At 32.9% G+C, this 27,995-nt stretch overlaps 1 protein-coding gene across 9 annotated transcripts; it reads right to left on the reverse strand.

Annotated features, from left to right (window-relative positions):
* Positions 1-1,149: 1,149 nt before the first annotated feature.
* Positions 1,150-27,949, reverse strand: LOC130446058 (protein strawberry notch). Of its 9 annotated transcripts, XM_056782072.1 has the most exons (21): positions 27,826-27,924; positions 27,684-27,768; positions 27,108-27,234; positions 24,265-24,453; positions 22,564-22,737; positions 16,437-16,597; positions 14,581-14,848; positions 13,249-13,659; positions 10,992-11,222; positions 10,599-10,828; positions 10,348-10,495; positions 9,604-9,756; positions 8,972-9,268; positions 7,736-8,080; positions 7,413-7,614; positions 6,787-7,122; positions 6,234-6,298; positions 5,052-5,228; positions 4,680-4,891; positions 3,499-3,769; positions 1,157-2,979 (listed from the first exon to the last, which is right to left on the reverse strand). In XM_056782072.1, the coding sequence occupies exons 3-21, from the start codon at positions 27,178-27,180 to the stop codon at positions 2,888-2,890; spliced, it is 4,035 nt and encodes a 1,344-aa protein (XP_056638050.1). In that variant the 5' UTR covers positions 27,181-27,234; positions 27,684-27,768; positions 27,826-27,924; the 3' UTR covers positions 1,157-2,887. The 9 variants fall into 9 exon arrangements, with proteins under 9 accessions (XP_056638048.1, XP_056638047.1, XP_056638050.1 ...); XM_056782070.1 differs by lacking the exon at positions 27,684-27,768 and having other exon boundaries at positions 1,150-2,979; positions 7,736-8,077; positions 27,108-27,189; positions 27,826-27,878; XM_056782069.1 differs by lacking the exon at positions 27,684-27,768 and having other exon boundaries at positions 1,150-2,979; positions 27,108-27,189; positions 27,826-27,877.
* Between the last annotated feature and the right edge of the window lie 46 nt (positions 27,950-27,995).

Below are 27,995 nucleotides of genomic sequence, written 5' to 3' on the forward strand. Positions count from 1 at the left end.
TTTACTTGTTCAGATAAATTCAAGCAGGACGTCGATTTTCTACTGAAAAATCTGAATCAAAAATCTACCGAATCAACGGACAATAACAAACTGTCTCCATCAGAACCGTGAACGGCATGTTTAGATATATCAGTATAAATGTCCTTCCGTAAAGATTAAATTTGGAAAAAATTCTAGTGAGAGATATTATTAGCTTATTATTCTGTAAATAAATAGTATCCGAAAACGAAGGTCCTTCATTAATTTATATTTATCTTGATTAAAATATTCATTTATGCGCGTCAAGCCAAAAATTACGGTTAAATAGCGAAGTATACCGAGTATTCCGTTATAAATATTCTTCATAGACTCAGTTTACTTTCACTCTCCGAAGACGATAACTTGGTTATCGAAACGCACGTCAGACAGTGTAATTCTGACCATTGGTGTAGTGATAGTCTTCACTATATTTTAATGTAATTCTTTTTCGAGTATAACCAGAAAAATAGTCCGAATTTAATGTACAATATAGTTCATCCCCAAAATTACTATTTACAAGGGTTGTATTCTCTCCCCAGCGTTCTGAAACTTAAGGAACCGTAGCCAATGCGACCCCACCTATTGTTGCTTTCCAATTGCACAATGCTTTAAACGCATGTTTAAAATTTTTTTTTATATCTGTGCCTAAATCTCTAGGGATAGTTCCTGAGGAACATAGATAGATATTGTGAAACGTTGACTAAACTTCGGCGAGCAATCCAGAATAACTAGAGAGGATGACTGGCGGACGAAGAGTTCTTCTTCACGACAACGCTCGACTCCAAGTCGCTCATCACAGGAGATTTTAAAGCAATTTGGTTGGCCCCATACAGCCCGGACTTATACTCCAGCGATTGTTATCGTTTCTTCAAGCTAAAGGAACACTTAGATTTCAAACGCTTCAAAAGTCCGACGAATAGAGGGCACACTTTTTCGACTTAAGAAATCTAAAAAATCTAAAGTACCGTCTTTAAAAGTGTATTTGGTACAACCCTCGTACTTTAGATTAAATGTAAAATGTCGATTAATAATACTTAATACAACAAACTAGCTGACAATAATAATCACTCGTAATTATGTGAGACATACAACGAAGATCTTAATATAAAGGGTGTGCAAAAAAAGCCGTTAATACGATGATATTTTTACTGTGAACACAATATTATACAATGATTTTTTTTTAAATAAATTCTTTTAAAAAAAGACAAAGTCTTCCCTCTCAAAGTAGCTAACAAAAAAAATTATACAAAAAAATACATAATAAAATCCTAATTGTCATATAAATACATACCTAAATATAACTATTTCACATATTTTTTTCCAAACAATAATAGGCGTTTTTAACACACTACTTTCAAAATATAAGGTAAAACCACAAGATGACGGGAACCAAATTATTGCGAGATGTTAATTAATATATACAAATAATTTGAAACAACACAATCAAGTTACGCAATAGGTGGAGACATCCAAGGTCCGGAAATAATGTTCAATAGTCATTTCTTTAAATAATAATGTGATGATAGAGTTATAAAACTACTGAATATGTTTTTTTTCCAAGAAATCTCTCACTGTACTCGTATATATAAATATACTCAAAAAACTGCCATATGTCTTGAATGCTCAAAGGTATCAAAACGTTTCCTATTAATTATCCAAACCATAAAAAGGCCTGGATAACTTTTGATTCATTTGGAGATTTGCAGGCCGTGAATAAGGGTATCAACAACTTTGAGGTTTTCTATAGAAAGTTGTACAATATTTCTTAAATATAGAGAAAATGATAAAAACATCCTCCAGACCATGATATTTGATAAGATAAGAATGTATCTGAAGCTAGGAGCCTACAAGAAGACGTAGATATCAGTTGCAGCCTTTGCAGAATGAAACAAAATAATTACCACCTGTAGGAATGACCAAAGCAGGCTTTCCAGGATTCCGTTTCAATGGACTCATTTTAGAAGAGCTCAATAATGTTGAAATCTTCTCTTTGGACATAGAAAAAGAAGTAAAAGAAGATTGTGAAGAGACTTTAGAAACTTTACGTAAGTATTTTGAAATGTCAAATGTTGATGATTCTAGTATTCATTCCATCAAGGAGCCAGGTTTCATCAATTAGCCATTACTTCAGTTTATTGTTATTATTTATTTTTATAAAAGAAAATATATACCCACACTTTAGTCAAAACATCAAAAATACGAATGTCTATTAACATTTCCACCTCTATAAATAAAATAACGATAAATCTCGACTTCTATACAACTATAATTTTAACCTGTCTAATTGGAAAACCGGATAAATGAAAATTTTTTCAAATGGTTACCCTGAGATTGAAAATAACTAGATTTCACTATATAATGGATTCATAACAAATCATGAAATATTTAAACAATATTGAAAGAGTTTGTTAAACAGCACAGGGGCTAATTAAAAAAAATGAAAACTAAACGACACAATTGTGTATAAAATGACATTAAATTTTGTATATTAAAACTTATTGAGCTTCTGTGAAACCAGTTGAAAAATATGTATTGACATTATTATTTAGATTCAATTAAAATAGATATTTATTTTGGTAAAATGAAATAGATTGATACACAATATCCTCGTTTGTTTAAAATAAAAAATAATATGTTGGTTCCTGTCTCTTCGTGACATTCAAAATAACTTCACACTTGACTACAATGCAACTCGTTTTTTAAGAGTGCGTAAAATACTATTTTTGCCCTGTATCTGTTTCCTAAAACTTCACATTTGATGTTACAAATCACTAAATTTACAAATATTTATACCGAAAAAAATTAATTTGCGACATCAACTGTTAAAACTAAAAATGTGATTTTAAACTTCACTTGACGTTCAGTCTATTTAATCTTCGAATGTTTTCTCTTCTGTCTTTTCTGCGTCAGACGAAAGGGCTTTTATTAAATCGTCAACACAATTTTTCGGAACCAGCGTACCTGGAAAATTGAAAAAACATTTCATTTCAAATATACTTCGTGACATTAAAAGTGTTACACCAATAAGAAATAATTTAAGGACCTTGAGTTTTTGATTATGTGATTTCCTTATACCAAAAATGAAACGATATATTTACAAAATACCGAACACACCGTTAACACTACCACTACACCAATCCTCACACACTTACTGAAGGTAAACTAAACAGTGTGTTTTGCCAAGTTCTTCTGACACTTGAGATGAGATGGCATATGTACAGGAAGCACATTTGTGGTTGGGTTTGTTCTGCGCAGTAGCCTTCCAGGCTGCTTCGTGAAATATCCTCCGGGAATTTTAATCTCCAATAGAGGTTTATCCAATTTGTAAATGATAATATTTGCAAGAAAAATTATTAATGTGTATTGCAGTCTTCCTTCCGAACGATTGAAAAGATTCATATGGTATTTTATTCAATTTAAAAAGGAAAGGAAAATATATGGAAATGAAAAAGGATAATACAGAAAAAATGCACAACCTACCAACAATTTTAACGTCATCTTTGGTCCTCAATCGAATAACTTGCATCTTATTTTGAGATCCAGTTTTACTGGCAAGCACCCCTTCCACTCTACTCCATACTGATAGTACTGAACCGGAAACTACATTGTAAGTTCGTCTTCTCAATCCTACTTCGCAATCGTGACCGATTGAAACGTTTCGACAATTCCCTCGCCAATATGCATGAGAACAAGTATTTACAGAAGCGTCGTATTGCTGAGACCAGGACTTTTCTGCTTCAGCAGATTCCACCTGGAATTAACGATAATGAATTAAAAATTGTTTGAGTTTATTTTTCACTAATTAGACACCCAAGATTAATGATCTATTTTTCTATCAGATTTTTAAAAAAGTGAATGAAACTAGTTTTCCCAAATACTTTTTCAAGAATTTTCAAGAACGTACTAATAAAGCTCAGTCTCTTCTACAACCTAAATAAACACATCATTAAACTTCTGCGAAAGTGTGGAAGGAACATTATAAATAAAAAACGTTATAGAAGTTTTTAGTAACATAAAGAAAATATTAAATACCAAGTATATTATTCTACTGGGTATGATTCTGGTTTGAATGTATGCTTGACGAATTCGTATAAAGCTATAGAGGGTTTCTGGTTCAATTAACCTCATATTAACTCTATTAAAAAAAAAATTTGGAACTAAATAAAAATAAGCTACATCTTATCATATTCCTTTCGGGACTTAGGAAACACCCAGCCTAGCAAAAACTAACGAGTGCAGATGAAACTCCTATTTTCCGAGATCTACAATACTCTTAACAGTAAGTATAAGCAAAAAATGTTTGGAGATAGGAGCTTGCACGAGTGAAGACCTAACATCATTGAAGCCAGAACAGATGAGTTTGTTGTAACTCCGGAACTGGAAAGCGAGCACTAGTTGGTGACGAGAACAGCTTTGCCGAGAGACTTTCAGGTTGCAGTATATATCTAGGTTGCAACCTAACGCCTGAGCATTACACAAATACGAAATAACTATATTTAAAAAAAAGTTTTTGAAAGACAAAACTTAACATTCGCATGTTTAAGAAAAAATATTTTAGCTCCAAATTTGGCATGACAGTTAGAAGATCCAACTCTATACCACAGCCTCTAGTGACAAATTCAAACACTCAACATTATAGAAAACGGCGATGAAATACTAACCTTTTTATATTTCTTTTCCAATTCCGACAAGCTTTCTTGTCTGAACTGTAAACCGGTATTAGGTCGATAAACTGAAAATAACTGATCTTTCTTGCTTTCCTTTTTACCTTCTTTTTTTCCTTTAGTACTACCGCCCCCGCCACCTGTATCCACTGTAACGGCCAGTATGGCAGTTGTTTTACCGTTACGGACTTGATGTGATAACCAGAAACCTACAAGCGTAAATGTTAAATGAGTATTTGAATGATAGCGAAGTGATTCTTCTCATAGACCTAATTGCATTTTGAAGTGTCAACATCTTTAGAGAGTTTTCTATTGAAACTACAATACTGACCAACCAAAAACATTCTGCATAATTAAGAATGCACCAACCTTCATATTCGCCTACAAGGTCAGCAAATTTTTCTAAAGCTTCCGGCCATGACATGCCCCGTTCCACATGTACAGTATGAAGTTCCGTAGGAGCTGTACCTGTTGCATGTTTACGTAGGAACGTTACCGTCCGCACCCTTTTCACTACTTCCCCTCCAGCGCCAAGATCCAGAATTCCTACAAAAAAAGAAAACAATAAGTCTTGTGACACAATACGAATGTCGTTACTAAAAATCAACTCGTATCTTTAATTAACTTGAATCCTATATTATTATAATAGCGAATTGTCAAAATAAAAAACTTTTTTTTTTTTCAAAAAGAATTCCAGCGTTAGGAAGACCAGTATGCAACATATCAATAGATGAAAGTCAATCATCCAATGTAAGTTTAACAAACAGAAGAATTTTCAAAAATTGAAGATAGAAGCTATGTTAATGTTACTGTTTTTTCAAAATAGGAATACCCTCAAGTAGTACTACCAAACGAAAAACTCACATAATCAAAGGACACACAACAACTGCGTTTCGCGGTTATACCCACGCATTGGCTTGCTGTTCATGGACAGTGGACTAGTTAATGGAGAAGCCTCATAACTAGGGAGTACCGAAGGGGGTCGTTCTAAGAGGAAAAAATATCCCCAAAGCGGCTAGGATCACCATATTCCAAGCAAGTAAAAGATAATGAATAACACTGAACTCGATCTCAATATGGAGAGTCCGATATTTCAACGTAGGGAATAATTAACTCTAAAGAAGAATGCCTTACATTTGGAATCAGGCAACAGGTTTAAGGTAATACCAGTGTGGGACCTGAAGTCAGCAAAAAGAAGAGGACAAAATGGAAACAAATTTCAACAACTTAAACTAAACAAATAGATTGGCACCATGCAAAAGGGACATCAGTCATTTTAGCGAGACTATCCAAAAAATATTAACAAGCAATCGTGTTAATTAAAGAGTCGTGGGTACATTAAACAGTTGTTCAAAAAGAATCTATAAGGAACAACATCAATAATTCACAACCCAAGATATTATTCAGATACTGGTACAAGCAAACATAGATAATTGCTGAAATGATATCGCAATGGCTACAGCTTATTTCCCAGCGAATAGGTCAGAAGTGAGGGGCAGCTAATACGATATTGAAAGTATGTATAAGTATGTACATAAAAGTTCAACTTACCTAAATCAAATCTACCAGATCTTTTAGCGGATGTTATAATAGCGGCTAGTGTATCGGTAAAATATCTAAAAAGTAAATGATTCATTACAATTGTTTGGAAATATATCATTATTAAAACAACTTTCCCATTTGCTTGTTTACAAAATATGAATTGTTTAGTTTAAAGGAATACAGGGAGCAAAATCGGGCGTACACTGGCCAAAAAATCGGTCACAATCATGCTGGAAACGACCAAGTAGTTATCTTTATTGACAGTTGGACCTGCTGAACGAATTAATGGTTAACACACCTCTTTAATTTTCGATCGGAGTCTTGTTATCGGCGTTGAAACGTAGTGTCCTCAGCTACGTTGATAAACATCTACTTGACATTCTTTTTTTAAAAAATTGAGGTTCTCCTGGAATTGTTACTCTTTATATTCAAACATTAATCAATTTAATGTTGAATCAATCCATATAATATAATGTATTTGAATACAAAGTTCTAAAGTAAATATTATGAGAGTGTATGTGATAAAAATTAATGTATTTGAGGTAATAAAATTTGAACTTACTTAAACAACCTATTCTGTAAGTCTACGGGCATACCCAAAATGCGATTGAGGAACTTTGACATATTATTGTAATCCTTATCCAAGGATAAAACTCCGGGCATATTTTCGCTATTTACAATCATTCCTACTCCTATCAACGCCGCGGCAATATCTTTGAAGAAATCGCCTTTGTAGTCCCGCGGAGGTGGAACTACTGGTTGTTCATATCCCATTATAGCTTTCATTATTGCTTCTAAGGCGGAACGACCATATTTGTTGTCGATGTTAAATTGGCTAAGATCGCGGGTTTCTGTTGCGCGACGATCTCCGTGGGTTAGGGCTCCCAGACTTTCTAACCTGAAGCAAAAAAGTAGTTAATGAATAATATATAATAAGATATGAAATATATAAGACTTTAAACTACTTAAAAGAAGTATCGTACGCTTTTGGAGAGCTCTTTTGATACATTTTTTGGCGGATCGATTCGCGTTTTCTTTTTACTTATATTTACCATAGAATGACGGTTTTTTTTTACCTTTATCCACTCTTCTGTGTCTCACATAAACAAATCTAATTCTTCTGCTAGGAAATATCTACCATCTTTTTAATAACCGAATCTTATTATTAGAAATATATGAATAATTCACCTTTTTGCCACAATCGAAGCAAACCTTCTCTCCCCCGCCAAATCAGAAATTAGGAAAATATATTCTGGAGCATTCACTTGATTACTCCTATGAGTCCTTCCGAACTGTTGGATAGCTCTATCCGCAGACCAAGGTAATTCTAAAGTTATATGTACCCTCCGTCTCTGGTTTTTCACTCGCCTATCGCTTTGAAGTGATATACCTATAACAATAACACTCAAATTATTTTTCTAAATATTTAGTTTCTTAATTTATCACTAAACGTTATATAACAAAGTCCTCCCTAGTTTTGCATGTCTGTTATCTGATATTGAGCTACATACCACTTGACGCAGCTTCTGAAATGATTGCAACATCCTTTTCGCCATCCATAAACCGTTGCTTTTCAGTCAAATTTAATGTTTCCAATGGAACGTCGTTTTCTGACCTACTCTCGTACTGTATACCACCATCTTCAGTTGAAACAACCCTTCCTTTACGACCTGTCATTTCGGCAACATTTTCCGGTCCTCCTAATTCATCTATTAGTTGATCTAAGGTGTTGGGCGGAAGTTTTTCTCCTAATCTCTCAATAGCTGTTAGAAGTTCCTCTTTCATACAACAGGCGCGTTCAATCGCGTCCATTGGAGGAGCGGTAAAACTACTGCTACCGTTCGATTTGCTAGCTACTGAAAAAATACATTCATCTACAATTTAAATGACAATCATCTACAATAATCAAACCGAAAATACAGCAGTACTACTAGCAAGAGGAAAGAAAAAGGCCTTTGAGGATAACTGACTTACTAAAGAGGTGGAGAAGAAATTCATCGCCCCCGGTGAAACAAAAACCTGAAAGCCCTTAACCGGAAAAGCAGGAATCCAGCCAAAATAGATTTAGACTAGGAATTCTTTTGACACATCAGAGCCGAGAACACCAGATGGGATGGCCTGGAGATCCTTTACAGCTAGACTGATAAGGACTATTCAGGTACCCACAGGCTATACCCGGTTCCATGGTAAAATTTCTCGAAATTGAATAAGAAAACCTTAAGGTTAGGTTAACTTACTTTTCGGGTATTGGGGGTAAAGGGGGATTCTGCCCTAAGGATGATGGAAGCATTGGACTACAGGGAACCATATAAGTTGGCTGAAGTCGCTGCATATTTTTACTGGACACTGATATTTTTTAATCCATATTAATGTCCAGGTCCTGATATTATTTACCCTGCTCTCCTACAAAGATCTGGTATTGCCCCTGGTTAAATTGCTAGTCTAGCTCTTGGTCATGTACCATACGCCTGAAGAGAAACCCTCACCGTAGGGCGTTCGCCCGATAAGCTTAACATTCTTCATTCTGAGATACTTGTGGATAGATAAATAAGGGAAGAGCTTCAAAAGTAAAACCTCGTAAAGGGCAATCGGCAATGAGCACGAGGTATATCTTGTTGGAGGCTAAGAGATTTGCTAGTGACGGCCCTATTGTGGTAAAGACGGTAATGTGAATAAGTTATATTTATTAATATCAAAGAATGAAGGAAACAAAAATTCAATTAGTTGTGGTACATGTTTCAACAAACCTTTAGTTGTCTTACGGCTCAACATTAATGACAATTTATCTTGTGGTGATATCTTCTTTTTAGGGGGTTTCTTTTGTTTCTTTCCTTTTTTCTTTCTATTCCAAGGATCGTCATCGGAATCGCTGCCAGATTGGAATGGATTAAAATCACTACTAACGTTCGAATCGGAATGTTCTTCTGATATTTCACTTTCCACTTCGGACATTTCAAAATCTGAACCATCGCTTTTGATTGAGTCTTCCGTGTCTGACGTCGACCATTTGTTACGTTTAACTGCCCTAGCCGCTGCTTGTCGAACTAAAAATATAAAAATAAAAAATAAATTTGCCTTTGACAATATCTTTAAATATTCACTCTGCACCTCGTAAAGTATTTTACAACAAAATGAAGTCAAATTAAATCGAAAATACTTCAAAACGTCCATAATCTTCACGCGAAACTTACAACTGTTTTTCTACAAACATCATATTTAATCACGAGGTTTGGAGACACTAATACTACCCAATAAATGAATGGAAATATTTGTAAATAAAATTATACACTGCGATCTCTAAAAATGATGCTTCAAAAAGTTAAGATTCTCGATTCTAGAAATTATATAGAAGATAGATAATTTTAATTTTAGGACATACCCGGTTTACGTTTGCTGGATGAACTATGACCTTCATCGTTTCCATTTGTAATTGAAATTTTTTTTGCAGAAAGAGGTTCGATGCCCAAAAGCTTTTGAATACGATTCCTGTCGGGAGCAGGAAAGTGTTTTTCCACCAGTGTTTGAAATACACCTAAAACAAAAATTTTTATTCTTTGAAATGTTGATTTAATAAATTCCATTTATGACTGGAAAAAATATAAATTCATTTTAAAAATATTGTATGATATTTATAATTAATCGTGATATAAACATCGGAGATCATTCCGAAATACCGATGCTGGTATAAAATAATGATGAAGATATAAATTATTATTAATTACGTATTTTGTGAATTGAACATCGATGAAACAGATACATGTCAAGAAATTGGGATGGGGGGCTTCCCTTTCTTGTAATGTTTCAGATGTTATTTCTAAAATTGCACAAAACGTACCCAAATGTTGAATATACCGACATGTTATTAACTTTTGGCGAGTATTTTTGAAACTTATACGCGTTATCAAACTGAAAGAAAAGAAGAAAGTTTCATTTTAAATTTAGTTAATCAAAATCCAATGGTTAGCGAAAGGAATGTGGTAAGAAAAACGAATATGTCTTCTTCAAGTACTGGAAGGATAATTAAGAGAAACAGCAGCTTCATCCTTATCATTACCGACAAGCCCAAGAGCTTTTGTGAGACGATCTATCGATTAGATAGAATTAAATTAAAAATTTTTTTTACCTTTAGCCGTGGAAACAAAGTCTGTTAATTCACCATCATCCCTTTCTAGTTGCTCCAAAGTTCTGGCTTCTCCAGTGCTCTGCAAACCAATTACCACACATTTTCCCATTTTTATAGCTTCATGAGCAACTGCAACCGCGTGTGGTACCTAAAATACGTCAATATAGAAAATATTATTTCATTTTATTATCATATCATATATTTGAAAATTGAGGAGAAAAGTAATAAGTTGATTTAAAATTTATACCAACCTTAGCTGCTATACAAAGATATTTGAAAAATCTTTGATGCGAAGACCAAAATTGTCCCCACATCGTCTTACGCATACGGTTTTCTGCATCAACCAATTCCGCTGCTTCGTGAAATTTTTGCATTGCTTCGACCCATAATTTTACACTCGCGTCATAAACTTTTTCGAAATCTTTTGATAACGGAACTTCTTCAATTTTGAATGCTACACCATGAAAACTCAACTGTCTCGCTGAAATAAACAAAATTTATAGTCTGTCCAAGTATATGCAACAAAATTTATATAGATAGAAATTAAGATAAGGTGATGATAAATGAAGTGATTTAAAGAAAAAGAATGTCATATAGAAACTTGAATAAATTTGTTCTAAATGCATAGTGTATATAATAATTACCTATATACATTCCTCTTAATTTCATATCCATAGCCACAATTTCCATAGCTCCAACGCCTCTCTTTTCCACGGCCGATATAAAATCTGCGAATTCTTTGAAAGGCGTTCCTTCGCCCCATAGTCCCAATCTCACCATATAGGCCATATTTCGAGGTTCGGAAGCTCCAGTAGCCGAAGCATAAATAACTCTTGCTAATGGAAGTTTGTTTTGTAATTCAAGTACAGTCAATCCTACAAAATCATATTTATTTATTACAACACTTATACAATATATAACAATTGAAATAACATATCTATCTTTTAATATAATTCACTGTAACTGCAGAGGAAATTTAATTAATGTACTTGAAGTCTAGATCAACACCTTAATTTGAAGGGAAGCCAAGTCAAAATAAAAAACGATTAACAAACCTACCACTCCAAACTGGCTGCTGGATTTCTAGTTTAAACACTATTATTTCAACTAATAAATTCTCTATATGAGAGTAAAGAAAGTTCCAGTGGTTTTAGTTTATTTTATGAGAAAAAACGAGGGTGAAATGAGTCTTGTAAATGATTTAGACAGGTCACAAACTAGTTTTATGTGCATATAATAAATCGTTTTCTTTATACCATTGTCAAGTTAAAACTTAGATACTTGAATAGTTTTGTGGCAAAACTTTTGTACTGATTGTATAAAAAGTCTAAAAAATTGTTTTGGCAGATTTTTTCATGAACCTTTTGCCAAATACAATCTATCCATTCAAAATTTTGTGTCGATATTGCAAAACATTTCAGAAATCATGATTGGCTTGGACCAAATTTAATCAATTTAAACTAAACTAAACAATTAAGAAATCCAATGGTCCTGTTCCATTTGTTTTTTACCATAACTATTTGAATTTACGATAATTCATTTTTTATTCATTTCAAGTTGCTTTCTCAAAAATTTGTTAGCCAAAAAATCTTTGTAATTCTAGTATAGCAATAAAACAAATAATATTTGATCCAGGTTAGAGGAGAGGCAGTGGAGCAATGCAAACTCCACAAGTATCATTATATAAAGATCAATAGTGTCACTAATCAACAGTGTCTCAATGATTGAACGGATTCACAATTACAAAGCAGGTGTCGTCCAGATATCTCGGTGACTTCTATATAAGTATTATCGGTAACCTTTACCATGTTCCGCAGATGTTCATCAATTTCTTTAGTTCTTATTAACTAATTGATAATATATATATATATATATATATATATATATATATATATATATATATATATATATATATATATATATATATCAAATATCTTGGTAGCTAGCTAGCTGGGGAATGAAGGAATGTTTCTAGTCCAATTATTTACTCTCTTGTCAGCTGACCTACTAATTTACAGCCGTGTACTCCAGAATAACCAGGTACCCAGACAAGATTAAAATGGGCGAATTAAATGATATCTTACATAACCAGACTAAATTTGACTGTACCAACGGGAAGTAAATATATGTAGGGCTGCTTTGGTGTCAGATATCAGAACCATCTACAAGGTTTGGACCTTGTCGATGGTTGTTTTTCTCGCTCTAGAATTGTAATTGCCACAAACTTCTCTTTAGCAATAAAATAAATAAGTTTAGATTTAGATTAGAAAAGAGAGGGTGAGATACTGTAAACTCCGCAAGTTTCATTACATAAAGACCTACAGTTCAACCCTGCACTTAACATTCTTACAGCAGTGTCTTAATAAATTGACATATGTCTTTCCTCTTCCCAGATGATAGCTGAAGCCCATCAGTTATAATCTATTGATTGATAGAGCTAATCTGGTCGAGTAGAAGATATATATTTTGGTCTACATTTGTCTTTCAATCATTATTGGATCTATTTTTTTCTTTTACTCCTATTATGTAGCTGCCATGGCTGAGAAATGACAGAATGACTCTAGTCCAATTAAAGTAGTTATTAATTCGCAATTTGGTCTGCCAATTAATTGCTTTGCACTTCAAAGTGATCAGGTAGACAGACAAGATTAAAATGATCATTTAGTTTAGGGAGACTTGTGTGACATTTTGCATTACCAGATCAATTTTGCCTGTACCAAGAGAAGTAAAGACTATGTAGGTCTGCTTTGGTGTCAGATATCAGAACCATCGAAAAGGTATGAGCCTTGTTATTAGTTCATTTATTTTTTTTAATAATATTGAAGAAAGTAACTAAAATTCCTAATCCAATGAAACAGAAATATAAAATATATTAATGACAATATGATAATAAGTAATTACCAGTTTTAGTGGGTTTTGAGGATCCCACAGGACACAAATTCTTTGCCCTGTGACATTCGTCAAAAATAATAAGTCCGTCGAAATCCGAACCGCACCATTGCAACAATTGTTTTAATCTCGATTTGTATTTTCCACCGGCCGAATTACTTTCGCCAATCAAGGCCGAATAAGTGCTGAAAACTACACCTTTTTTCACATTGCCGTTAGTACTAGAATTAATTTTGGCATATTTGAGTTTGTTCAAAGGATGAACATCTATCTTTCCAGCTCCGATGTCCCTTAAATCCCTTTCAGCGTCGTATTTCAAGTCATTAGATACTGATACCCAAATAGCTTTCTTACGACCTTTCAAATAATTTTCGTAGATAATACCCGCAATCGTACGTCCTTTTCCTACTCCAGCTCCGTCACCTGTAAAACAATTGATTCTTTATATATAAAAATTAACAAACTAACACTAACATTTTTCTATTTTTAATAAATAAAATAAATGAATTGGAGTTTAAAAAGTCTTACGACGTTGTTCGATACTTAATTGCCACTTTTTCCTGCCATTTCAGTTCTTATCCATGATAATCTTGGTCTTCCTATCTTTCTATGGTGAAATTTTTGGAACCGCTGGTGATATTCATACTCAACACACTGACAAGTACTCTGAGTCTCTGAAGACGATAACTTGGTTATCGAAACGCGCATCAGACAGTGTAATTGTGAGTGTTGATGTGTTCAGTAATCCCCTCTTTCTGTTCTACTGTGGGGTCCACTTCATTATTTTGTGTCGATCACGCCATGTGACCTTACATATAAAAATACTTCATACAGGTAGACATATCTTAGAACAAATTCCCTTAATAAAACGATATGACTGACCGATATCTGACCCAGGTTATCTTCTTAATGTCTAAATAGCATACATTTGAATTTATCCTCTGCGATATACCTGTTTTTGGAAAAAACCAAAAACCTTCTCTTTGTTCTATATTTTTCCACGATTCCGAACGTCTCGCCTGGGTTCGTGATCTCACGAAGCAAGGAAATACATGGAAACAAATAATTTATTTCTGCAAACGATGGTCCAGAATATAATTCACACATAGAGGAATTTATTTTTAGCTTACAGAAGATTGGGACGCTATCTGGCCCTGTAATAATGTTCTGGCAGTCATTAAAGCCTTTAAACGATCAAGGTCAATCAATCAGTCTTGAATTTCTAATAAAACAATTGAGTTTATTCTAGGGGTGCTTTCAGTTTACTGGATGTTCGAATTGAAGAAGTATTGAATTTATATATTTTCCTAACCTTAAATTAAAATATTGGGAAAATTACTATACCTATCAAAAACCCAGCTCGAGATTTATTTGGTAGAATATGAGAATGTGCTTGCGAGGCGTACGTTATACTTTCTAACTGCAAAGCAGACAAATGTCCTCTATTTATCGTTTCTTCCGGTATTGATAATTCGTACCATACATCAGCTGGAGCTACACTTGATAAGGAAGCTGTCTCTACAACCGGATCCGGATGTTTCCTGCCTAACTTCAATTTTGAAGGCATATAGTCGGCGTACGTTTCCGCTACTCCCAATTCTTCGTCATCTACCTATCATGAAAAAGATAAACTACAATTAATGAAAATAAACATATTAATTTGAAAACTTGTTTCAATTTCGTCATTTATATAACAAGCAAGTAAAAAATTTTTTCAAACGAATTTTAATTGTTGATTTCAACTTCTATTGTTATATAAAAATTGAAATGAACAGAAATAATTGATAATCATTTTGAAAAATTTTCAAGTAAACGATATTTTTTTAATAATTACTTCTCGAGCTTTTAGTACTCCATTTAAACGTCTTTAAATTTTAGATTTTTTGAAAAGTCGTTTTGGTTTTCCAGAGGCTCTGCACCTATACCTAAAAGATATTTTGTTCTGTCTTCAAAATATGTAGACTCCTCTCAAATGAGGCTATTTCTCTATTTTTTTGTCCCACAGTACGAAGCTAGTTCAAAGTATAGTGTCGTTGCCCTTTATTATGCAAGGCTGATTCCTCATTACCTGGTATACCCTGATGGTCTGTAGCCGCATTAGGATTACGTTGTTTCTGTTAGCCTTTGCTTTTAGAGTTTATTTACATTCCCACGCTAGCTTGGACATACTTTTTGCTTGGCTATAGGAGAAAATATTAGTATGCTTTGTAGAAAGTGGTATGGTCTAAAAATCAACACGATCTCCTATACCACAGAAATGCATTTCGAGCTTGAGGAAGATCTTTATTGACCCATCATGCCCGGTCAGTGCTTTGCAATTTATCGATACTACAATCCCTAGATGACCTAAGGTCTGAGCTGTTGTTTGTCCAGTTTTTGACCACCAAACAAGCGATGATATACTACCCAGTATACCATTTCAAACTCAAGTCCCCAGGTCTTGACAGCAAACTTACAACGAGTCCAAGTAGCCACAGTGGCATTCTAAACTGTCTACTATGAAGTCAACAATATTATAACTATTATTACTAATGGGGGAGTCCTTGTTGATCCTAATTCATTTGCAGTCCCCTTGCCCTAACTCGTGGAGACTCCGGCGTCTCTGGTTTTGAAACAAAATTCTTCCACAAGGTCATGATTTTACTCCGAGTGCTTGTAAAAGCTTGACAGTTGCAGGGGATTTCCGTCGTCCAATCTTATGAATGTTTTGGTCTTTCTGCTACCCTACCTCTTTGTTTTTTTTTCATTCCCACAACATGAGGTATCCTACTGCAGACTCGGATCCCGTTAAAAGTCCCGTATGTCCAAGAATCCACAGCAGATTTACTGACTTTCCGTCAACAAATTCAATGAGTGTCTTGTAGCATTCCAGAATGACATTTGATTTTGTTGTCGTATTCAGCAAGCTGGGTCGTGCTACGTATATCCACTAGCTCGGTCTGCACAACAGAACGTACCTCCCAGTATAAGAATTGGACACCAATTACATCATCTAAAGCTAAAAGCTCTAGTTAACCTCATTTTTGTCACGTTTCTCGCTGCTTGAATTGAAAGAAAATTCTTTTACTTTACTGAAATGGGTGAAATCAAAAAATTTTCCCAGAGAGATCTTCTAGTAGCATACAGTTAAAATATTTTCTTGTTTAAAAAACATCATTTTAAAACAAAAAAATATTTATTTATATCCAAAATAAATTTACCTCTTCTTCTTCTTGTTGAGGCATAGGTTTACTGTCCATCTGATTCATCCACATGGATTGAACAGCCTTGTTGCTGAGCGGACCACCCCATGGAGGGATATTGCCACCCGGATAAAACATTGAGAAATATCCGGGATTAAAATAAGGGTTTAGCATCTCCACTAAAAGAAACAAAAGTAATTCATCAAATTATTTGAGTTGAAAAAGATTAAAAATTATCATTATATCTACATAATTCAATAAGTTTCGGGTATGGCAGTACCAGCGCCATATCATTTTTTACAGTCCGGATCGAACTATTAATGATTTTGAGACGCTATATAGTATGTATAGTTTGGAAATTTGAATAAAATTTGGAATAGGCTTTATCTGGTAAAGCCCGGTACTTATTGAGTTTTGATTTTACCACATTAACTACATACGCAAGCAGAAGCTTCATACTAATAAGCTATTTTATGATTTGATCGACTTTAGACTGTACACACTCTTTATATCAACAAAATAATAACAGAAAATGATAAAATATCTTCCTGAATTTGATCGCAGCACCAACTGTCGGGAGAAAATGAAATTATAACAGAATATTGGGTTATTACAGTGGTATGTTTGAGACAGTGTGACCACGTGAGAGTGACCGCTATGTTTAACCCAAACTCGCCTGATTTAGCATTTCTTCTTCTCACAAGAATCAAAATCTTTTCAATGGCTCAATAGTATGAATATATTATGATGTGACGTGGATAACATTAACGAATGTATATCACAGGGTAAAAAACAAATGGATAAATCTCCACTTGGAACACGGAATAGAGGTCGACCACAGAAGAGGTGGAGTGACAATCTAGAGCCAGGATGAGGAAAGATAGATATCAAAGGAGGAACGGGCGTTAAACCCATTATGGAATAAAAAAAACAAATTAATAAAACGGTACAATATCACTTGGTCATTAAAATTTTAAATGAAATATATGTTGGCCAGGGACTGCATTTACTCAAATTTATGAACACTTGTGTTAATTTACTGTTTACAGATTCCATATATCACTTATCAATCAGTACTTGGAACCTTAAGGCTTATTAGTCCCACTACCTGCTAGTTCTAATTCCTTTTTTGCCTCTATGTCTATGTACGACAATTTCAAGTTGTACGGGGATGAACTGGTATTGCAAAACAGTCATTTACAATGATATAGAGTTGACTTCACTCAAAAGTCATGTGACTATCTAAGAAAAACACTTTTTTGCCAAAATCATCAAAGTAATCTCCTTCAATAATTCCAACGCTTCTCTAACTTCTCTTTTGTATTTTGCCTCAAAATAAGGCTTCAGTTTCAGCAATTGCTTCTTTGTTTGAGCTGAGTTTCTTTGTGGTGAGCATTTTTTTGAAGTCAGTGTCACTAGGGGGCCAGATCTAGACTGTACGGTGGATGAGTAACCAATTCCTTCAGTTTAACTATCGATTCCATCAATTTTGGTATCGGTGCATTATCTTGGTGAAATAGTTCTTTTTTCTTCGACATATGAGACCGTTTTCCCTAAATTTTTGAATTCGAACGATCCAACAACTCTATGTAGTATTCGCTATTGATTGTCTTTCCATTTTGGAGATAGTCGATGAAGAATATTCCATGCACATGAAGCCATAACTCTGATGATGATCGTTTTGATTCCTGAGCGAAGTGATGATCCATTATCACATATCGGCGCAAAAAATCTGATTTATTACGTGTAAACATGACCACACACTACTCCGAATCATCAACACGTTTTTTATCAACTGTGAGTAATCTCGGCACCCACTTTGTCACGCAATGATACATTAACACACGAAATCGTTTTGAAAATAACAAAAGTAACTTCACTTGAATGGCTGTCATTTTTTTCTAATGAATTTGACAGTTGGTACTTCATAAACGTCATATGGATATGACAATCGCAGCGCCACAGCGCCATCTGTGTGTCAGTCATACGACTTATTGAGTGTGATGTAATATTTTACATATATATCTGTGAGGGAGTTTGAGCGTTGGGGCTTTCGAAATGTGTGGAAAAATAAATTTAAAAGGATATCAGTATTATAAATAATACTTGGGAGACTATTCAAGACAATCCTCGCATATTTGGTGTTGGCAAATACTAAATTAAACTACTGTTTTTGCTGTGAAAATATACTTCATGCAACATGCAAATTTGCCAGTGTAAATAGAAATGGCTTCTTTCCTTCAACATTTGTTTTATCAATATATCATTTAACATACTTTGTTATCATGTCTTGTACACTATACATACCAATCAAATTATCGTCTTCGGAGAATGAAGGTAAATTGTTTACTTTTAGTCTCTGAAGATGGTAACTTGGTTATCGAAACGCTCGTCAGACAGTGTTGGTGTATTGGTAGTGTAAACATTGTGTTCAGTATGAACATCACCAACGGTTCCAAAAATTCCAACTTACTTAGTCGACAGACAAGAATGTCAATACAAAATTTGTACACCTAAATGGAATGGATTGTTATGAATCATTTAGAGCAATAGCAAATTAAAAATAGAGTAAAACCTCCAAGAGGTTAAGAATTCTTTAGTGGAGTGTTTAATTTACATTAAAGTAAAATCAAATCAATCTTCTGTAGTGATAAGATATTTTAGGAACTGCATCAAATGATTAAATAGATTCTTCTTGTTGCAAACAAGCTAATGATACTACAGAGAAGACACAACATGGTAAAACTACTTTGAATAGAACTGAGATTAAAGGAAAGTTATCAGAAAGCTTCCAATTATAAAATGGACTCAAGCAAGGGGCCCCTTATCCACGTTAAGTCTATAGTAGACTGGAAAAAGAATCAAAAAGATTTGACCTCAGGGTGAATGAAAATGTATCGACAAAAGAAGAATGAAAAACAGACCTTGAAGAACGGAAAACAAGGAATATCATTTTGAAAAGTTGACTATATATGTGTGCTGATGATGAGACGAAAAATTTAAAAAATCGGATAGCGAAAAGTAGTAGAATAAAAATCATATAAAAATAAATTGCAGCATTTTGTATTAAATAACTCCAATATTCTTTGAATAGGGAGTTATTTAATCTACTTAACAGTTTATTATAGGCTTATTGAGTCGCACCTTCCCTTCGGGGGTATGTGTGGTGCGATTCAATTTTAGCGAATCTTCAAACTACTAAACTAAGCTATCAGATATTTACTCTGACTAAACAGCAGGGATTTCTTCAAAAAATTAAAAATTCTGACTCTTCCTTCCTTATTCATCTTTGTATCCCTTTGCATAATTCGTAAGCACTCCACGTTCAGAATTAGTTAAAGGCTCAAATATTTTACAATGCAAAAAAATGCACAATCATTTCCCAATAGAAATCAAATATATAACATCTTTCCCGCATTTGGCAATAATTTGAAAGTATATTTACTGGAAAATGTCTTTTATTCTGTAAAAGACTTTTATTCTAACAATAATTAATTCAAAGCTTGCTGCACACTAGTTTAATGTCTCTATGGATTTTTTATATTTAATACTAAAATTATTACCTATTTTAGGATCGACATATAATTAATTTTCACATGTACATTTTCAAAAGTAATTTTGTCATTCATTATAATTTTATTGTGTATAATTTATATTTAAATTTTATTTTTGTTTGTTTTTTTAATTTTTCACAAGCTTTTGCCTACACATTGTAAACAATTTTTTGACAATAAAGCATTTTTCTTAACGAATGATGTATATAAATCTTGTATATAGGAAAAATAAGAAAGCCAATTCTTCATTTTACTCTGACACTGCAAAGGTATATAAAGAATATAGTATAGATAACGCATATTAAGGCCCTTCTTATTGAATACCTTTGAATGTTTTCAATAATACACAAAATTTCAAAATGTATTTGTCACTGGATAATTTATGAAACTAACCTCTAAATTATCTCTCTCAATCTGATAAACAATCTCTTTCGTTTGTATACTGAGCACAATATAATTTGATATATAAGAGTCCGTAATATAGAAAACATTCAATAGTTGAAATACTATTTTTTTTAAATGTTCAAGACCAATCAGTAATAACTTCCAATTTTTTCTTAAATACAATAATAATAATAACCAACTCAAAAGATTTACAAGGATTGAAATCACTAGATACTCATATATCGAATGAATAATCGTAGCACGATCAAGAATAAGAGGAGGATTAGTTAACATAGAACTCTACACTATACACAAATGAAAAACCTGTGACAGTACTTCCTCAATAAAACCACTCCCAAACACCATTACCCAATCAATAACCAAATTTGACATTATTTATTTTTGTCTAATATCCTTTGAAAGAAATTCCTTATTTCTTTGCATAATAATCTTCAATGTTTATCAGTTTTTTTGTAATGAAACCTTTATTTACACTACCACTACACCAACAATCACAATTACACTGTCTAAAGCGCAAATTTATAGTCTTCAGAAACCGATGGACACTTTACTTTCGGTCGATAAAATTGTACGAGTTTCTATTGCACCACTTATCACAATAATCACAACACTACAAACACTGAAATAACTAACACTTCACTTTGGATATCACTTCTTTACCGCTCGGATTGCTTGTATTGTTCGTTATTCACTTGAAAATCTGCCCAACTACTGAAAGTTTGCAATAATTCCAAGATATTGTAGAAACCTCTTCATCCAGCATCATTTAGAACAATAATGAAGCCCCAAACCATCTTTTACAGTTTCCACTAGATCAAATTATCACCGGCGCTGGTATGGCGGGCAACTGTGTACCTGTCACATAAGTTTCCATTATATTAAATTAAAACCGGCACTGATAGATGGCATGCAACTGTGTAACTACCACATTATAGTTTTCATTACATTAAATTAAAATCGGCGCTAATAGATGGCGTGCAACTGAGTACCTGTCACATTATAGTTTTCACTCCATTAAATTATAACCGGCGCGCGGTTAAGTAAGAAATTAAAATTCAAATTTACACGAATATTTTAATTAAGAAATTTGAGTTTTCTGGCGAATCTGAGATTATCTTAAATGGTGAGATAAATTGATTAAATCGATATTAGTGCAAATAAAAATACAAACAGAATTGGGGAAGGCCATACAAAAATGCTCGAGCAGGAATTGTAAGAAATCAATTTTTTTCGGAGACAACTCTCAATAGAATTTTTTCAAAAAGAATTTTGTAACTCTGTACATGCTAATGTTTCGAATGGAAATATCTGGTTTTTTACAAGATGGCGCGCCTCTTCATTTAAAAACTGTAAGTATCTCGATGCTATATTTTTTGATGAATAGGTAGAAGGAGACCAACTGATTGACCATCGAAATCCCTAGATCTCAAACCTTTGGAATTCTTTTTATAAAGGTACTTGAAAAGCAAAGTTTTCAACACCAAACCGGAAAATCTTAAGAAGCTAAAAAACAAATAAAAAATTAATTAAGATTAATTTTATATTTAGAAATTAAATAGTAAATGGAAAACATTTCATTGATTAAAATAATTATTTGATTACTTGTTTTTCATTATTTTCCAATTAGCTAGAAGTGGAACTTCGGTGAGACGAATATGACCCACCTGAATACCTTCGCTAGGAAAAAAACTCAATCTCTAGCTCATCAAACTATACGGGTAAGCCTTTGAGTGGGAATTATCCCAGATAGTAAACTCCTGTGAAACAACCTCTAACACCACAAAAGCCTTGGTGGTGTACACAAACTTCGTAGGAAAAAATTTGAGTTGTAACCAACTGTGGATGTACACACATGAATAGTAGAACTATTCTTTTCACTATTAGAATTAATTTCCCGATAACATGCCAAATGGTTGCACTAGAAGTGATTCTAAATCTTCCACAATTTTTCTTTCCAAATAATAGAAAACATTGTAAAACACACTGACAAAATGGAGTACTGTAAACAAATCTAATGACCTTGGACAATTTTCACAATATCTTCAATCCAGTTTTTTTTTCATTTCTCAATATTATGTACTGAAGGAAATTTTGAGTATTTTTAAAGGGCCAAAATCCTGCGTTATATACAGTAGTATTCTTTAAAAAGAAAAAGAATATAAATCAAGGTCTAATACGACACTCACAGCTCCTTAGATAGGACTTACTCTGCTGCAGAAATTGTGCAGCGTTGAAGCCCGGCGCTGCTCCTGTGCCAGAAGCTTGCGGCGGAAATAACGAGCCGACGTTCATCGGGTTCCCCAAACTGTTGAGCATACTCGCCATGGCGGCTACGCTGCTCATCCCGTATGGGGAACCCACTGTAAAATATAATTAACTAATTAATACAAATACATAAAGTTAAAATTTACCCCATTTACACTTTTTTAAATATATTTAAAAACATGCACAAAATGTTTAAACTTCAGGAATTCTCTATATACTCTAAAATTATCTAATGACTACCTATAAAAAGATACCATAGAAATTTTTTTAAAGGATAAAAGTCAACTATGTAGGGTGTTTCACAAAAAGTGGCACTGTCTCTAGGATATGTAGAAAACTAATCGGGGTAACTTTGGAAGGTGATACATCCCATTGATTTTTTTATATCTGACTCTCACTGAACTTTAGAAACCCGAAAGACTATGGCCATGAACTTATTGACCGAAAAACGATTTTTGCATCATTAAGATAATATTTACTTAACTTCTACTCGATTTCTTCAATTGTTTTTCCACGTAGTAATTTGTTCAAACGAAATGAAATATTCAAGTAAAAATGTAGGAAAAAATATGAGATAGAATAAGGAAAATGACGAGGAAAACCTCCATAATCTGTAAAAGGAAATGAGTCAATAAGGAAAAATCATGAAAATAATAAAGGTTAGTCAAGTCAAATAAAATAAGAATATACTAAAATGATAAAGGATTGTGAAGATACAGGAAATAGAACCAAATAAAAGGAGAGATCTGGTGGAAATTGTAGTTTGGATTACGTCTAAGGATAAAGCACTATTAAGATAATATTTACGTAGCTTTTCCTCGATTTCATTAATTGTTGTAGTAATTGGATCAAATGAAATGAATCATTCAAGAAAATAAGAAAAAATATGAAATAGAATAAGACACAAACACATAATGAAAATGACGAGAGAAAACTATTAAATATAACAGACTATGAAACAGTTTAAGGGGAATGAGTCAACGACAGATGTAAGTAAGTCAAGCCAGGACCAGTTAAGATTTATAAGACCCGGGGCTATGATATCAATACGTTAGATTTGTAGTATCAAAACATCAAATAATGTTTTCCAAATGACCTTCTCGGACCCTCAAGCCCCTAGCTTAATCCGGCCCTGAGTCGAGCAATAATATAGAGAAAAACCAAGAAACAATGTATGGAGCTGATAGAGAAAAAATGGTGAAATGAAGGGAAATCTCTGGTGGAAATTGAAGTACTTGCCATGGACAGAAAAACGTGGAAAATATTAGTGGAATAGTACACGGAGTCTCGATCATGAAAAGACATGAGAATAAGATTAAATCAAAGATTGATAAACATAATGAGTTGTGGATAAATAAAATGACCACATTTCACTTTATAATATTGGTTAATTCGAAGATTTTCAATAAATTTGCACATATATTACAGAAATCTAAAATAAATAACACGAGAAATGTTTAAAACTTTAATAGTTAAAAAGCAGTAACTCCTGTAGTCATTTTCGGGATCTAAACATGGGCCATAACACAAAGTCAAAGAAATTAGATACAGAACAGGATTAGAAATATTACATATAGGAAGATGGTTCCTTAAAAAATCCAATTTGTGGACAAAATACTCACTCGCTGGTGTTCTCATCATATCAAATGTGCTAGGGTGTACATTCTGAGGCATTTTTGGGAAGGCATTCGTTGGCATTTGACCCATTTTCATCAGATCGGGTTTGAACTCTTCTTTAAAAATATCTTGTTTTAGCTGTTTTTCTCTAGAGTCCAACATGGTAGCTGCTGAAGCCAAATCTTTTCCTCCTCCTATAGCAAAAATTCAAAACAAATTACAAATATTGGAATTTTATTTTATGGCCACATACTTCTATGTATCCCAATGTATTTTGGATAAGATTTACTTGTCTTGATGATTGTATGATATATCAGTGCTTTCGAATAAATTTCAGTCCTACATTTCAACATTTATTATTTTTACTTTTGACTCATACCTCCACTAATATTTTATTATTTCAAACCTACTTAAATTGAACATTGTTTAACAACATACATACAATGGAAATTATTTTTTTTAAATTTACATCAATTATAAATATTAGCTTACGGATTTGTTAGACTAATCCACTAAGTCAATTATGTAATACTAGCTAGGGGTACCCGGTTTCGCTCAGGGAGATGATTTGATTACATGTATTAATTGAAACAAAATGATGAACATTAAAAAATAGTTTTTTCATTTACCAAATTTATTTACAATCTCTTTCTGAGTGGAATAATAATTAAATCGTAGGTGATGACTTACAATTTTTCCTCCTAATTCTCTAGTTTATGCAGAAAATATCAACAATTGATATAGAAGGCATTACATAATTAACACTTCCTAGTTAATTTAAAATAAAACATTCTGAAATCTAAAAGTAAACGTACAGAACATTATTCAACTAAAGCTTCTAATCCAGAATATGTTAGCAATGTCGTATAGAGTAGATCTTTTGAGCCTACTTATGAAATAGGTTTTCGGCCAGCTAGAGAGGTGTGACTGAAATATTTAATTGTAATTTCCACTGGTAACTCTAATTTCTTCTTTAATCTAGAGAACTTATAGACCCCTTACAATGTTAAGGGACTCATAACATGGAGTATTTATTATCATCCTCAGAATCTTCCATTGAAACCTTTTCTTATTCGATATAGTTGTGATTTTCCTCCAATTATCTGATGTAGTTGTTTAATCCCACCCTGTTCTCTTTTTGTAAAAAGGTATTTCTTTCATGAAAGTCTCCTGTCCAAGATACTTGGATTCCTTCCTTTGTGGAATTTCATATTTGTTTATTGTGACAGTTTCCAAGTCAGTTTGAAAAGGTCAAATGGATGGAATAAGACTCATTAACTTGGATTTGCCATATTTTTAACCATTGCTGTAGCCTGTTGAGATTTGTTTGAAGGATTTGTGATGCAATTTGAAGATCTTGGTCTGGAGCTAGTGAAGCAACTGTCATCGGCATATGTTGCACTAAGTTGTGGGTAGACTGGGTGTGTGTATCCCAAAACGCTACCTTGGGAAACATCAGCATTGATTAGACGTATCTTTGAGTATTTATCTTGATTCTTAACCATCTTCAAAGTAGGATTTGGGGATGAGGAAATAATTATATGCAAGAAATTTATTTATTTTGTAAAATAAATTCAAATATCAGATTTTTTCAAAGGCCTGACTTTTATCTAGAAAAATCGGTGCTTTTTATCTTCCAGATTTTGCATTATTTTAATTGTTATCCTGAGTACTTGTTCAATAATAACATATTTCTCCTGGAATCTGAATTGATGCTTTGGAATGACTTGCTTTTCATTAAGAATTGGTTTTATTCTGATTCTTGAAAATATGAGGTACACATATAATTCCCTAAAATAAAATTGATCCACCCCGTACGCGTTCGTTTAGGGTAGGATAAATCTAGAGATAGTAGTTAACAATAACATAGAGAGACATTATTTTATTTGATTTACTGAAAAATAAAGACAGTTAGAATAGCTCAGTTTTTAAATAATTAATTTTATAGGAAAAATTGTCAATATGTTAAATTTTACTTAGTAGCTAGCATTGCTACCACTTTGAAATACATCTTCCCACTCCTCTTTAATAGTCACAACAATGGAAGGTTTCTGCGGACAGACTTTTAACTGTGATCCTTTTTAAAAATGTGATAAAGGTCTTGATTTCTGACTGGTCATTCGATAACAATAATTTTCACTTCTCTCAAGACTAATAAAAAATAGGAATTGTAATTACATTCAGTTGAGTGTACCAGGAAGATATATTTCAAAACTTGGGGTGTGGGTTATATAAGGTGTCAACAACTTGTAAATAAAATGATCTCGAGAAACCACGAGTTATTTAAACTAAAAGCGATATAATAATTAAGTCTAATCAAGATGATATTATATCACTTAGTATCAGTTAAATGTGGATGATCTTGCCCAAAATGGAGTCACAACTGAAATCCAAAATATGCCTAAATGTTGTTGAACTGTAAATGATGCTAGATAAGAAAATATGTATTATTAAAATAAGCTCGATATTTGTATTTCTCACAACAGTGGTTAGAATCAAAAAATATATGAATATTGAATTTATCAAGTTATAATTCAATTATTGGCTAAGGGCAAGCATTTTTCTCTAAATATTTAACGATATTTTTGAATCATATTATGTCAATAAACACATGCAAAAACATCAAAATTGCCATCATTCATTCATTTTTTTATTATTTTACTGTAAGTATTGAAAAACAGTTTTACTCTTATCATGACATTATTTCTAAAAATCCCGATAATTACTTATGTGAATCACCGAACTTTAATAACATAGTAAAGTGTACTTGCCTTTTTTGTAACAAGTTAAAAATTTGAAATGTATATTACTCAAGTGATATATATTTATGTTTAGATATTGAGCTTACCTGGAACTTCAATCTTATCAGGATCTTCATCTTCCCCAAAATCACTATCTGACATATTTTCCTCATCAGTCATCTTTTTGGACTAGCAAGAACAAACAGTAACAGTATTGTAAATCTTATGTTATTTCTGTAATACAAATATCATGATGTTAAGTAATCTACAAAGCAATTAAATATTATAACAGCCACTTTTTGAGGGTATTCATTTAACCATTTATAATGCAAAGAAGGAATTACCTCGCTCTATATGTATAGATTGAGAAGTTATAAGGAATTAGCAAATAATCAGGGCATAATTTTTTAGTTTAAGACAAACATGGCGTTAACCAACGCCCTAAATCACCTACATAAGTGAAATAAGCTCTAATAGAAACTTGAAGCCTAAAATTTAAGTGCAAGTTCGAGATCATATAGGTTAACAATATTTTTTTTTACTTTTTGGTTATGAATTTATAATGCCACTAAAGTAAGAAAAAAATAAAAAAATATTAAATCAATAATAATAAATTACATTTTCTCTTTCTTAAAAAGCAATGCAAACCTAAATCAAAATAGAAAAATGCAAAATAAACATACCGTGCCAATAAAAAAGAGTCTACGAAAAATGACAATATTTTTTTTCGTTCACAAGCAAGCAGAAAGTCTGTAAAGCAACTAATTCCTTAAAAACAGAATAGCTTTATATTCTAAGTTTTCACTGATACTAAAATTAACTTACAACTTTTTTAGATCGCGGCATTGTTTGTTTTAAAAAAGATCACACGGTAATAATAAGTAACACTAGTACGCCATTCGACATCCCAAAATGTACTAACGCTTGCCAACATTGATTTCTGGGGACAAAAGAATATCCAAAACACTAAAAATTTAGGGACTTTTTAATTAATG

This window comes from Diorhabda sublineata, chromosome 6, assembly GCF_026230105.1.
Source record: "Diorhabda sublineata isolate icDioSubl1.1 chromosome 6, icDioSubl1.1, whole genome shotgun sequence".
Classification (NCBI taxonomy): Eukaryota; Metazoa; Arthropoda; class Insecta; order Coleoptera; family Chrysomelidae; genus Diorhabda; species Diorhabda sublineata.

What these genes read in the sequence shown, in the direction of transcription:
- LOC130446058 (XM_056782069.1), bottom strand. Translation starts at nt 27,846, where the DNA reads ATGCCGCGATCTAAAAAAGTT. An exon ending in TAAGTCCTATCTAAGGAGCT is followed by an intron (nt 16,598 to 22,563) that starts GTGAGTGTCGTA and finishes TGTTTCTTTTAG; the next exon opens with TGGAGATGCTAAACCCTTAT. An exon ending in CTTTGTTTCCACGGCTAAAG is followed by an intron (nt 9,757 to 10,347) that starts GTAAAAAAAATT and finishes TTTTTGTTTTAG; the next exon opens with GTGTATTTCAAACACTGGTG.